This window comes from Eucalyptus grandis, chromosome 11, assembly GCF_016545825.1.
Source record: "Eucalyptus grandis isolate ANBG69807.140 chromosome 11, ASM1654582v1, whole genome shotgun sequence".
NCBI lineage: Eukaryota > Viridiplantae > Streptophyta > Magnoliopsida > Myrtales > Myrtaceae > Eucalyptus > Eucalyptus grandis.
The window spans coordinates 38,593,047-38,606,623 of record NC_052622.1 but is presented as its reverse complement, the minus strand read 5'-3'; the positions used below and the strand labels follow the sequence as shown (position 1 = coordinate 38,606,623).

The following is a 13,577-nucleotide window of genomic DNA, read 5'->3' as shown; positions in this document are numbered from 1 at the left end:
CGTGTCCCGCTTTTTGGCCCATTTTGACCGGCCACTCCCGACCAACGGGTGCGGGGTGGATCCGTAATTAGGCCCACTCCCCTAGGGGCAAATCGGTCCAACAAAATTACCTAACTGCCTAAACTACCAACCAATCAAATGTGTGATTCACAACACTCCGCCCGCCGGACTCTCCGATCGGAAAAAAAAAAAAAAAAAAAAAACCCCCGAAAATAAATAAATCGAAAAATAAAAATTATCAAAATTTATTTGTTTTTCTGCCGAGAAGAGAGAGAGAGAGAGAGAGAGAGAGAGAAAGTGAGAGGAGCTGTCTTCGTCTCTCTCGTTTTCGTCGCTCGCCTCGTCAATTTGACTCTCATCAGCTCCGACGCCGAGCCGCCGCCGAGCCGCCGCCGCCGATGGCGTCCTCCGTCTCCGGCATCTGCTCGTCGTCCCCGTCCCTCAGGCCGAAGACGCCGCCGTCCGCCGCCGGCCGGAGGGAGGTGGCCTCGGTCTCGTTCCCGAGCGGCGCCAGGCCCCCCGCCGGCGACCGGGCGCTGCCGCTGTCGCTGTCGCTGGCCCGCTCGGTCGCGAGGGAGATCTCGGCTGAGCTGGGCAGGGCCGACGGGGCGGCGAAGAAGGAGAAGTGCGGGCTGGAGAAGGATTCCCACTCGCTGTGGAGGAGGTACGTGGACTGGCTGTACCAGCACCGGGAGCTAGGGCTTTTCCTGGACGTGAGCCGGGTCGGGTTCACGGACGAGTTCGTGGAGGAGATGGAGCCCCGGTTCCAGGCCGCGTTCAAGGCGATGGAGGAGCTGGAGAAGGGCGCGATCGCGAACCCGGACGAGGGCCGCATGGTCGGCCACTACTGGTTGAGGAAGTCGGAGCTCGCGCCGACTCGAACTCTGAAGGCGCAGATTGAGGGCGCGCTCGACGCCGTCTGCAATTTCGCTGCCGACGTGGTCAGCGGTAAGGTCAGTTCTGGAATTCCAGTTGTTGTTCTTCTCCGTGCGGCAAGAGAGATTGTTGTTCCCTGCATTTTTCCTGTCGGTTCGCTGTCGTAGTTGCCCGTGTCAGTTTTCTGGTAAATGTCGGCATTGTCTTAGTCGCTCGAGAAAGCGCGAGCCAAGGATAAATTGAAGTGGTTTCTGGTCGAAGAGATGGAAAGCACATTAACGAATTAGTCACTTAAAATGATTGTGTATGGAAATTCCCTACTCCGAGAAGCAGTAGTTTCAAAATTTTCTTCAGGTTTTCCGAGTAATGTCGGCATGAAATTCTGTTTTTGATCGTTGGTTTTCTTTTAGTGTGCTTTGCTGATTGCATCAGGGACGGATTAATTGACTTGATTATGCTTGACGCTTAATTTGCAGATTAAGCCCCCTGCTACTTCTCCTGTGGATCACTTTACTCAAATACTTTCAGTTGGAATTGGAGGTTCAGCTCTCGGGCCACAGTTTGTTGCAGAGGCATTGGCTCCTGATAATCCTCCCTTAAAGGTATCTTCAGACATTGTAGATAAGTTGGTCGTGGCTTGTTTTGTCTGTCCTTTCTTGCTTTTTTAACTGGCTAAAATTATTTCTTGAGTTTTGGCAACTCTTCCCTCAAGTGGGCAGTTCTCTTAATGTTATTCATCCTCCTACTTGGATTAGCCGTGATGTCATTCCATTTCGGGCTTTTCATTGCAAGTTTATCACTGTGGATATGAGAATGATCCTACTTCCTTCCCCGTATTCTTCCTACTCACATTTCTCCTCCATTATGTGGAGCAAGTGCATATGCTGCTTGATTCACTCATGCGCAATGAAAAAAAAGATCTGCTTTTGTTAATCATACTGTACTTAGGTCTTTTGTCTTCGTCCTTTGTTTTGGTATTTGAAAAGCGTTAGTAAATTAAAGATTTTGCGCATCAGATTTAGTTAAAGTTACAAGCTACGGAGGAATGTGCAGTTATAAGTCTTGGCATATTGGGTGAACACCCTATGTTAGTGATTTTTTGACTTTTGACTGTCTGAATGATCTTAATTTTACCTTCGGCAGATTAGATTCATTGACAACACAGATCCGGCTGGAATTGATCATCAAATTGCGCAGCTTGGTCCTGAGCTGGCGTCTACCCTAGTAATTGTGATATCAAAGGTGCCTGCATATATTTTGCTTTGTGATCTCTCTTTTATGCAGTGTGGAAGAATATATGGTAATTCATTGTCATTTCCTGTCCTACAGAGTGGTGGTACTCCTGAAACCAGAAATGGCTTATTGGAAGTACAGAAGGCCTTTCGTGAAGCGGGATTGGAATTTGCTAAACAGGTATTGGTCCCAGGTTCTTTTCTCTTTTTTTTTCTTCCTGCCTATAGAAGTTTCACCGACTATTCATTGAGTTTCATGTTCTCTTTAAAGATACAAACTAGACTTGAGTTGACAACTAATAATTAGTTTCTCTTGATGCTTAAGGGCTAAAAGCTATTGAATGTCGGACTTATCTTTTTTATTGTGAAGAGATTAGTTGATTTTGGTTGATGTGTTCATGTCGTTTTCACAGTGTAGGTTCCATGGCCTTTCTGTTGTTGCACATCAACTCAATCCCAAAAAAAAAAAAAAAAAAAAAAAAAAAAAAACATCCAACACCCTATTGATTTCTTTTCTGGTTGATCATTTTCTTTAGGGAAGCTTCTAGATGTCTCGGGTTGAACTCTATTTTGGTGCATTTATTTTATAATTAGGAGTATTCAGTTTAGTGGCTTTTTTAAGTCATTATTGCTAATGAGGCTTTGTCAGTTTGTTAATCTTGCATGGAACAGTTATTGCTTGTGATGTGTAACATAATCGTGGATAACTGGATGTCTTCATTTATATGTCAGTCTGATGGTGCCCTTGCATGAAGTTATGTCAAAGTTAATCTTTTCGGTTTGTTTACCAAAATTTTGGCACCTTCAACTTTGCAGATATCGCATTGATCCCTTTTTTTCCCATCATGAATGCAGGGTGTTGCCATAACACAAGAGAACTCATTGTTGGACAATACTGCACGGATTGAGGGCTGGTTGGCCAGATTTCCAATGTTTGACTGGGTGGGTGGTAGAACATCTGAAATGTCTGCAGTTGGTCTACTTCCAGCAGCCCTTCAAGTTCGTAAGCCTAACTTCTAATCTCATTGTGGTTACATATTCTGATTTGACTAGAAGAGCATATTCACTATCGACTCCAACTTCAGGGGATTGATATCAGAGAAATGCTTGCTGGTGCATCCTTGATGGACGAAGCAACTAGGACAAAAGTGGTAAGATTGTTTTCAGTTAATGTTATCTGGTGTTTCTCCAGAACGTTCTGTTGTTACCCAAGTCCAGTAGAGGAATTAGTTTCAGTATTAGTAGGGCAACTTATGGTGTAAAATGCTGCTCAATGTGTAGTGCTCGGGATTCCGCATGTGCACATTTTATGATATAGGGAGCTGGGTCACCAGAATAAACTAAATATGGTTGAGATGTCGATCTTGACTATAGACTATAGATAGCTATTCAGTCATTCAAGAATGTTAGCTAACGAGTTGAACGGTTGTCTCTGATAGTATGCACCATGATGTATGCAAGAGTAACTTGTGAACTCATATGCAGCAGAAGCACCACTTGTTTCCTTGTCCAAGACATTGCTCACTTGTATGTTGTGTCAGAAGAAGATCCACAGAAACAATAATGTAGGGACTACAGATTAACTTAGCATATCCACACTGTTTATGCTTCTTATATTGTAAATCCTTTGGCGAGTAACTTATCATTGTACTAATTTTGTCATATAATCATAAACATAAATGTCAAGGCCTGTTTGGGGTGGCTGTGGGTTTCAGCTTGCCTTTCTGGCTTTGGCTGTGGTTTTGAGTTTTTAGCTTTAGCTTTGACTTCACAAAAATGAAGTTGGTCGAATAATACTTCTAACTTGAAAGTGACTATGGCTCATTTTCTGAATTTAATAGATAGTACTGAACACTGATGCTTAAATCATAGATGTTTGGATTCTTGGCTAATTTTACTTCTAAAATGAAGCATATAATAACTTTTAGTGACCAAAATCCATATACGTAATGCGTAGTCCCTATTATCTCCCCCAAACACACACACACAAAAGAAAAAAAGAAGTTACAACATAAGAAGTATCAGTAGTTTTCTGTAGTTGTCTGAATGGCTTCTCTACTGATACTGATCAAATGATGGTTCTTGCCTTCTGTAGTCCCGTGTCAGCAAAAATAATTCGTTTCTTTTCCAGGTGAAGAACAACCCCGCTGCATTGCTTGCTTTATGTTGGTATTGGGCTTCTGATGGTGTAGGATCGAAGGTATTATGTTTGAATAAGATTGCCTTCTGAATTGTTATTTTTTCTCCTTTCAGTTTGCGGTCATTGACAAGTGTTTCACTTTTCAAATTGCTGCTGTCAGGACATGGTAATTCTTCCTTACAAAGACAGCCTTCTGTTATTCAGTCGATATCTGCAGCAACTAGTGATGGAATCAATTGGAAAAGAGTTTGACCTGGATGGCAATCGGGTATGTGTGTATTTCTTGGTGGAAATAGGGAGTTCTGTCTCCATCTCTAGATTCCAAAATGTTAAATCTCAAGTTGTTCATTTCACAGGTCAATCAAGGGCTTACTGTTTATGGGAATAAAGGGAGCACAGATCAGCATGCGTAAGTTATTTTTTGATAAACTAATGGCACTGTTACTTTTATATACCAGAGACATGATTATTCCTGATGCATGTTATTGTTTAATTCCCATATAGCTACATACAACAGCTGAGAGAGGGTGTGCACAACTTCTTCGCAACATTTGTTGAAGTGCTTCGTGATAGACCACCTGGTCATGATTGGGAGCTTGAACCGGGTGTTACCTGTGGTGACTATCTGTTTGGAATGCTTCAGGTTAGTTTACAACAAGAGCTACTGATATTTACCTTTAAGAAGAATCTAGCGATAGTCGAAGTTCCTATGTTTATTGTATCTGAAGTTTAAGATCTCACGCTTCTCTTGGAAGGGAGACATGAGTTAAGTGGGTGTTTTACTTATGATCTCTCTTTTGTTTTTCTGCAATTGATCTCTTTTAGATGTGGTGAACTTCTGTAGGGAACGAGGTCTGCTCTGTATGCCAATGATCGCGAGTCTATAACAGTCACTGTCGAAGAAGTGACCCCTAGATCAGTGGGGGCCCTTATAGCATTGTATGAGCGAGCAGTTGGGATATACGCCTCAATAGTAAATATCAATGCCTATCATCAACCTGGTAAATAGTTTACCTTATATTTCTTATTTAAATTAGATGATTGCATATGTTTAGTGCTTATTGCTGTTGAGAATATGTCTGGCCTCTCTTTGGGTCAAGGAAATCAAATCAATTCATCCAACTGGGTGTCTCCTTTCTTTGCCACTATGTGCGATTGAAATTCTTAGGTGTCGAAGCTGGGAAAAAGGCAGCAGCAGAAGTATTGGCTCTTCAGAAACGGGTTCTGGCTGTACTCAATGAGGCCAGGTACCTTACTAGAACAATCTCATCTAAGATGGAAAATATCGCTCTTAATAAATGGGGTTCTCGTTCATTTTCCTGAAATTCAGATAGGTTTGTTAATTTTCCTTGGCATTGCATTTTTCAGCTGTAAGGAGCCTGTCGAGCCATTGACTCTTGAAGAAGTAGCTGAACGTTGCCATGCCCCTGAAGAGGTAATCTGCCTGATCCCTCGGCACAAATTAGTAACCAGAACTGTAGAATTTTGGCTAATTCTTTTCCTGGCCTTGTGGATGCAGATTGAAATGATCTACAAGATCATTGCTCACATGGCTGCCAACGACAGAGCAATCATAGCTGAGGGCAGTTGTGGATCGCCTAGAAGCATCAAAGTTTTCCTTGGGGAGTGTAATGTTGATGAGTTATACGCTTGATTTTCGCAGAAGTCAGGTGTCTCGCTGCGGACCTCTTCATAAATCTTCAATAAGTTGATTTTGATTGTGGTACTGAATCTTCATCAGAAAGTGGGATTATTTGGGAGATGGAATTCTTTTACTGGAGGATCTTTGCCTTAATTGTTCGACGTGTAAAATCAACGTTGTCGAACTTTTTATCAGACAAAAAAATAAAATAACAGATTGATGAGTTGATTCTCTTGTAGAAGTTCTTGATACTTTGAGGAATGAGAGTAAACGGCTGGTCCATTCTCTCTGTTGCTCGATTAGTCCTTCCCGCAGTTTTGGTTAGTTTTTTTCTTTTTTGAGCAAGCAGTTTTGGTTAGTTTGAGGAGTTATATTTCATGTTATTTGATCTTTCGGACTCTGTTAAATGATGTCTTGACATTACATTATGCATTTGTACTTTGCTTGAGCTCTGAAACAAATCGGCTGTCAAATTTCCATGAAGCCCTTCTTCATTGAGATGAAAAGGATACGAATATTAGTCACACCTGCTCCGGAGTTTCGAGTTTCAGACAATTACCGTGGTTCTACCTTAGCATTTTCTTTCTTCTCTCCATTGCTTCAAGTCTTGACTACGATGACAGAAACCAGAATGAAATATGGATGCAAACATCTGAGATTTTTCTAATTTTTTGGTGGTCAAAGCCGACATCTGTGATTCACTGGTGCTGAAGACTAAACCCCAAGTTGAAACTGCATTATCAGGAGATGGAAATGTCAGCCATTCTTCATTCTCTCTCTTTCTTTGCCTTCCTTTTAAACGAAGAAACACCATGAACAGATCATAATTTTTGCGTTGATGTGTGCATCTAATAGTGAGCTGCTTGGAACGGTCGGGCCGTAGATGCATTCCAGGTGCAAGCACAACAAACCAATATAATCTCACTAATCACATGATCAAATAGGAAAGTCCATATTTACAAAGAGTAGATCAGGTTATGCAATTGATCTGATCTGCACACAAATAAAGAATGACATCAGCATGGCACAACATTCGGAACACCAAGCTGCCTGGACAGCACAAAGCACCAAACAACGGCAACCCCCCCACCTCCCCCTGGTTTTCTCCCCTCCCCTGAAGGCGCATCCACATCAGAGAAGCTTCGAGATAACATGACAGGACGCCCAGAAAGCTTTTGAGGCAGCCTGAAGAATAACAGGATTTTGATATATCCTGCAGAGAACGAGAAGTAGACATCAGAATATCATTCTTAATGAAGAAGATGCAGCTGTTCGGAGTATATATCTAGACAAGTACCAGCACGCAGTGATTAGTAACTCGATCTTTAACTCAAGATCATGGAATAAGGAATGCCAGTTGGTGAATACTTAGCTTTCGAGTACCTACCCAATTGCTGTTGCTCCCCATGATGCTACATTATAAATAACTCTGCTCCCATCCCATGCCTTCCGAAGCTTTCCCTTTTTCTTCTTAACTGAGAATGTCTTGCAAAGAGCTGAAAGAAAATTCAAAGGTTATCAGGACTCCAAGAGTTGATGACCGCAGAATCTGGGAAGAACTTAACCCAAATGTACAAGTTACATCATTAACAAACTTGATGAATACATCTTAAATTATGTTAGCAGCAATCAACAAACATTTTGAAAGCTAGTGCAAATTATATCAATGAAAGAGGAGGAATGAAAATCAAGCTGACCTTCCTGAAGTTGGTTAGGAGTCAACTCCTGCAAATAGAAAAGCACCAGCTGCTAAGCCCAAAAGGATAAAAATGTGCAAGAAGAAGAAGAGGCAAGCAAATGCATTTCATGCTAAAGACAAGCACCCCATGAAAGAAACAGCAATAACTGTCATGGCCCATGCACAACAAATGACATAAATTGCCTCATTATTATTTGTTCCTACAAAATCTGGTAATTTAACTCATCACAACAAGATGAAAGAAGCATTATCTCGTAGATAGAGTGGAAATCATTAGCAGATCTTCAAGGAAAAAGTAATTGCTAAATCCTCGCGGGAATAATATTCTGATCTAAACAAGTCTATTCAATAAAAGACCAAGAACTTGAGAAATTCCCCAAGCAAAGAGTACAAAAATCCATGACCAGAGTAAGATCCAGTTAATGTTTTTCCAACCAACTCTGAAACTTAAGGAGTTCTCAGGAGTTAAATTTTTTAGATGCAAGCTCTAATGTCACTCAATCAAAAAATGCTTTTCTTGTATTTTTTTTCAAACATCCCAATCTAAAGGCTCTTGTATGTGTAGATAATACACAAGGGCCGCAGGGACAGATAGAACTTATAATAAACCACAAGCATGGGTTCACCATCAATATTTGCAAGAGTCATAGACACTATGCAGTGAAAGTCATGGTAGGAAATAAGTTTGAAGAGAATAAATCCACTATTCATGCTTATTCTTTAGCAGAATATTTATCCGTTATTAGAAGCCTTTGAGTAGAAGAAGCCACATAACCAAAAGGAAATGGATGTGGATCAAAGCTATCAAGTCCAAATATAGGCTGTGCTCAGTCCTGAAAGAGTTGTTTCCAACACATAGAATCACCTTACGTGTTATTCCAGCACATATATACTCGATATAACTTAAGATGACATCGATCAGCTAAACTAATCACTGGAAAAACCCAAAAAACAAACAGAAATTCTTCGTCCTCTTTCATCTGAAACAGCAATCGACTTGAAAGAATAACAAGGTGCTGATGGGTCACAAAAAATAGGACCACTCTAAGTCCCGCACCGATGACCAGGTAACCCGAGAAGCTTTGGTCTCAAGCATTTGCAAGAAGTGCAGCATACCTTTGTCTGTTTAAGGGACAGGAGGTAGGCAGCCATAAAGGATGCCATACCTTCTACAATATCTTCTTGTCTCACGACGACATAATCTTGTTCACTAGGATCCACATTTTCAACTTCCCATAGATCATCTTTACTGACCATATCCCATGTGCCACCTTCCTCTGTTTGCACAGGAAACGTGCTATCAGTCTGCATGAATGATTTTCTTTGGTGAAAGAAAAAGGTTGTTTAACATAATATTTTTAATTATGGAATGAACTAGAGGTTGTCACATGCCAAGAGAAAAAAACAAAGAGTGAAAAATCATTGCAATCTAAAGAACATAGAAGTCATTGGCCTTATATACCAGCAGCATTATTAGGAATTGACACTTGGGCGCACTCTAGCTTTTTGAGGAAGTCCGGGCATTCGACTCTAGATTTGAGAAGATCACACAGCTGAATCAGGAAAAGCCAGAGGAAGACACATTAGCTAAGTTCAGAACTAAATGGCACTTAACATTACATACACACAGTTTGTGCGCAACATTAGTGTTCTGTGTGCAAGATTTAAATCAGTGAAACAAAAAAGCACCTAGTGATATATTGCTCAGAAAGTCAATAACTGCAACAACATCCTTATTATTATTTAACATCCCTTCACTTTGACTATCATCTCACAAGATAATGAATGATCAGAAAGTAAGATCCACCAAACAACAGGGAAACTATTTGCCAAAATTTGCCAAAATTTCAATTTGTAAGGCCCACATAACTACATGTTTGGACTGCATTACTGAGGATTGCATCCACGGGATAAAGACGTAAATAAGTAAAACAAAACTCAGACCAACTGAAAGGGACCTGAGAGCAATCTCTGCCTTGCCTTAACAGAAGAAAAACACAGAAAAAGGACCAAAATGAAGGAATCTATGCCTAAGTCCACATGTACTACAGCCCTCTAATTATATACATGCAAGTCATGTTTAACGTAGACACCAAAAAATGCATCCAAAACCTTCAAAATCCTCGTAATATGAAAATTGACACTTACACAGTGACCATCGAATCCAGAGACTAGAGAAATGTGAGGATCCATGACACAACTACTTACTAGAAGAAGCATGAAGTAGTCCTCTGGTAAGGTATATGGTGATATAGTCCAAGTTTTTTATTCACTTTGGATATCATCGAATCCAAATTCCAAAAGGACCATTGTCCAAGCAAAAGCCCTTTATTTGAAATATATGTGAAGGCTCTGTGACAATGGTCACAACCTTTGTACTCAGAATGAATCAACAGCCTGAAAAAAACTGCTAATGTCCATTTTCCTTTAAAGAAATTATCTCAAACATGACCTAAATCCAGTACGAAGCTTGTGACAAAACAAACCTGGGGCTAACACTAATACTGGGATACCCAACCGATGAGGCCATCCATAAAAGATTCCTAGAAAGTATCTCATATGGACAACAGGCATTCGAGAATCCACAAAAAGGTAACACTGGGAATGCAAGAGGACCATCTGCCAAATTTAAATTCAGCATCTAAGATGCAAGTTCATTCTCCTGAAGTGTTCTGACCTCAGACTCAAAAAACACTCGCACACAAATCGCTGGGATCCTACAAAATTCCCTTTCAATGAGAAGAACAAAAATTTAAAAGTGCAGCTTTCCAGGTCTTTATACCTAGAAAAAAGACCAATTCCCAAAAAAGCCCCGAAAATTACCATTCCCGAAAACAAACTTTCGCAAGCACGTCAACAATTTCCCAATTAGTCCAACCTAAAAGAGACATGAATGCACAAAACCAAAAACAACAAATCCCATAAATCCTAAAGACCAATTCCCAAAAACCCCTTTTCCTGACCATACGTATTAACCAAGCAAGCCCAAAGCCAGAATCAAACGCTCCATCCAAAGAATATATCCAAATTCAGCACGATTAAACCAGCAACAAACATAGGCACAACTACCTCATCGGCTTCGCTATCACTGCACGGAGTCACCACGCCATCCCCACCCGGCTCAACTTCCGGGACATCTCCCTCCCCATCGCCGACACAGACACCCTCATCGCCGTCCTCCTCGACCTCCCCGTTGCTGAGCAGCTCGAGCGCTCGCTGGCACTGCTCGAGCACGGCCTGCAGTGTCTCCTTCTTCACCCGAACCGAATCCTTCTTCGCCTTCCCATCCCCGACCGACGGAGCGCTCGAGCCCGAGCTCCCCACCTCCTCCATCAGTTCCTCAACCGACAGCTGTCCCCCCTCTCCCCCTAAATCGAGCAGAGCAGCTCGATCCACAACGCGAGAAACCGGGAAACCCTCACCGATCCTCGGCCGCGGAATCCGAGGACGCGGACGGAGATCTGCCTTCTTGCTCTTCTTGTTCTTCTTCGCGGAGGTCGGAGGGCGGCTGTAGCTTCTCGCCGTCGGGATTCGACATGCCGGCCGCCGCGTCGGTCGTGGCGGGAGGCGGAAGGCTCGCGCGAGCGGATTGGTGCTTCCTCCTTGCAGCCGCCGGCAATCGGCTTTTCCGATTTAGATGAAAAACTCTCTCTCTCTCTCTCTCTCTTTCTTTTCGCTGCGGTTTTCCCGAGAAAATTTGGGGCCGGCAAGGAAAACGAGGGAAAAGGCAAAAGGAAAGGGTCAACCTTGCTGATTAGTTCTTATTTAACTTTTAATTTAATCGAGGGGGCTATTTAATTACGGATGATTATTGTCGTGTGATATCTGCGGGTAATACTTGCGTGCGGGCGTGGTTAAGATAATAAAAGTTTTTTTAAAAAAGAGCAAGTGGACCCCATCATGGGTTGGTTGGACTTGGATCTCCTTCTTTGTGTTCAGCCACAAATTGGATGCTAATCCTTTTCTTTACATTATAATCAGTGTTAGGTGGCCATTTTTATTCATGGTGTCTAATCCACTTTGGGCTCCCGCATGATCTAATTACAGATTATAAATAAGTCTCTCTTGTTTGGTGCGCAATTCATTTTCCTGAAAAGGGGAAATAGCAAAATCGAGCGCACGACTAGAGAATTCGATACTTAAAGAACCGTCACGCGGGCATTGACTTGTTTGGCAGCATAACAATGCCTTTTGTTTAGCTTGTTTAATGGTATATAAGCTTCATTGTATGACCTCGAGTTTTTTGGGATCATGAACTTCAGGAAAAGGGATTGTTCTTAGATGATGATGAGGACCAACCAAGGTTAGGCCCAGAAAGATTGTGAAAATCAAATTGCGTCGGATTAAATTTAAATTTTCGTCTGAGCTTAATTTGAGATTGAATGCTTATCCACGATCGAGTTAAATGGACCGGACCCGACAACGGAAGGCCTAGAAATCTCATTCCCTAGACAATTCAACACCAAACTCTTCAGCTATTGGAGGAAAAAAGAGACACCATATGACTCCAACCTTGCGAGAAAGTGTACTGATGACTTGGGAGAAAGGTTTGTTCTTATTAGGCATGTGGGAACCGGGGAGTGGTCCTGAATCCTACTTGCATTGCGACTTATTCCAAGGCTGCTTTTTCTTGGGGCAAACCTCCATAACAACATTGGAGTACAAAAGTTTGATGGGGATAGAAAAAGTTTGTCCAGTTGGGATTGGAAGTTGGTACGTCTGTCAAATAGGTTAGTTTAACTGGTCCAATTCATATTTGTTGACTTGTCTCATATCTGACCAAACCCGACCCCCTCTCCTACCAGCTCTAATTCTTAGTAATTTTTGTTTTCAAATTGTTGCTCCATAGACTAGCTCACCAAGTCAGTGACGGGCCTTGAATGCTTGGGTCAGGTTGTGGGCTAAGATTTCACACGGCACATGAGCAACATGAAAACGTGAGAGGATCGAGTTGCCGAACAAGAATACTTGTACATATAGGTTCAGGGTCAAGATGGAGGCATGAAAGTGGGGATGATATTTAAAAACCTAGGCTTTTGTTTTCCTAAGAATTGTATATTTTTTGCTTACGGCAGTGCCTTCCCCTTGGAGATTCTCAAGAGTACAATAAAGCATGGAAATGAAAATGCAATTCTGAAAGAAAAAAGGTCCATCCCATTTGTCCATGGCCTAAGATTTTCCCTCCATTAAGTGGGGGTGCGCTTCAAGTGATTGAATCTTTCGAACTATTTTAGAAGTTGCAATCAATCATTCTCAAGTCCATTGTGAGCCTTAGATCCTAAGTACAAACGAGAAGTCAAATGATTGATTACCTAAAGGTCAATCGATTTGCAAAAATAAAAGATTTCAAATATTTTAAGTTGGCGATTTGGTTCCATACTAAGGTTTCAAACAAGTGGGTTGACATGACCAATCATGACTTGAGTTGATCCAACTCACCCATATTATAAAGAAATTATTGAAGTCCATTTCTTTTTCCTTTTTTTTTTTAATTTTACCATTTTCATTTCAAGCTTTTCTTTTTCGTCTTTTGCAAAGCCTTACCTGTAACGTTATAAACAGCGAAGAAATAAAATTGGGAGCAGTAGCAAAACTCATCTCAACTATTTTTTATCGTACAAAAAAATATTCAAGCTATCGATTGCGTTCACATTGAAAAATGATCATCTGTTTTTTTTTTTTTTTTTTTTTTGTGTGCCCCCAACGTCACTCTATAGTCTATATTGCATCTCCATTTTCTACAGAGAAAAAGACACATGGCGTGTCACTTGGTGCGTTTATTAATTTTGAGGCGGAGAAGATGACAACCTATACCTGCGTAAGGACATCTCATAGATTATTCCACAAAAATAACTCCAAGTTGCCAGCCCCTCCCTCCTGGATGAAGGTGCCTAGGGCTAAGATAAAATCTCCCGTTCATCACGCATCGTCGGAAACTAAGCCGGGGCGTCACGAGCAACACAATCTCCGATCAATCATCAGATCGGT

General features: G+C 41.6%; 2 protein-coding genes across 3 annotated transcripts; one reads left to right on the top strand and one right to left on the bottom strand.

Moving 5' to 3' along the window:
* The first annotated feature begins 275 nt into the window (after window positions 1-275).
* LOC104449168 (glucose-6-phosphate isomerase 1, chloroplastic) lies at window positions 276-6,182 on the top strand. The gene is made up of 14 exons (XM_010063212.3): window positions 276-953; window positions 1,353-1,478; window positions 2,020-2,118; window positions 2,206-2,289; window positions 2,964-3,107; window positions 3,194-3,259; window positions 4,240-4,308; window positions 4,409-4,516; window positions 4,605-4,657; window positions 4,753-4,891; window positions 5,093-5,249; window positions 5,417-5,495; window positions 5,617-5,683; window positions 5,768-6,182. The coding sequence occupies exons 1-14, from the start codon at window positions 399-401 to the stop codon at window positions 5,900-5,902; spliced, it is 1,881 nt and encodes a 626-aa protein (XP_010061514.2). The 5' UTR covers window positions 276-398; the 3' UTR covers window positions 5,903-6,182.
* A 605-nt stretch (window positions 6,183-6,787) lies between these two features.
* LOC104449169 lies at window positions 6,788-11,351 on the bottom strand. Of its 2 annotated transcripts, none has more exons than XM_010063213.3 (6): window positions 10,656-11,351; window positions 9,052-9,142; window positions 8,706-8,866; window positions 7,588-7,615; window positions 7,278-7,386; window positions 6,788-7,103 (listed from the first exon to the last, which is right to left on the bottom strand). In XM_010063213.3, the coding sequence occupies exons 1-6, from the start codon at window positions 10,920-10,922 to the stop codon at window positions 7,022-7,024; spliced, it is 738 nt and encodes a 245-aa protein (XP_010061515.1). In that variant the 5' UTR covers window positions 10,923-11,351; the 3' UTR covers window positions 6,788-7,021. The 2 variants fall into 2 exon arrangements, with proteins under 2 accessions (XP_010061515.1, XP_010061516.1); XM_010063214.3 differs by having other exon boundaries at window positions 10,659-11,348.
* Between the last annotated feature and the right edge of the window lie 2,226 nt (window positions 11,352-13,577).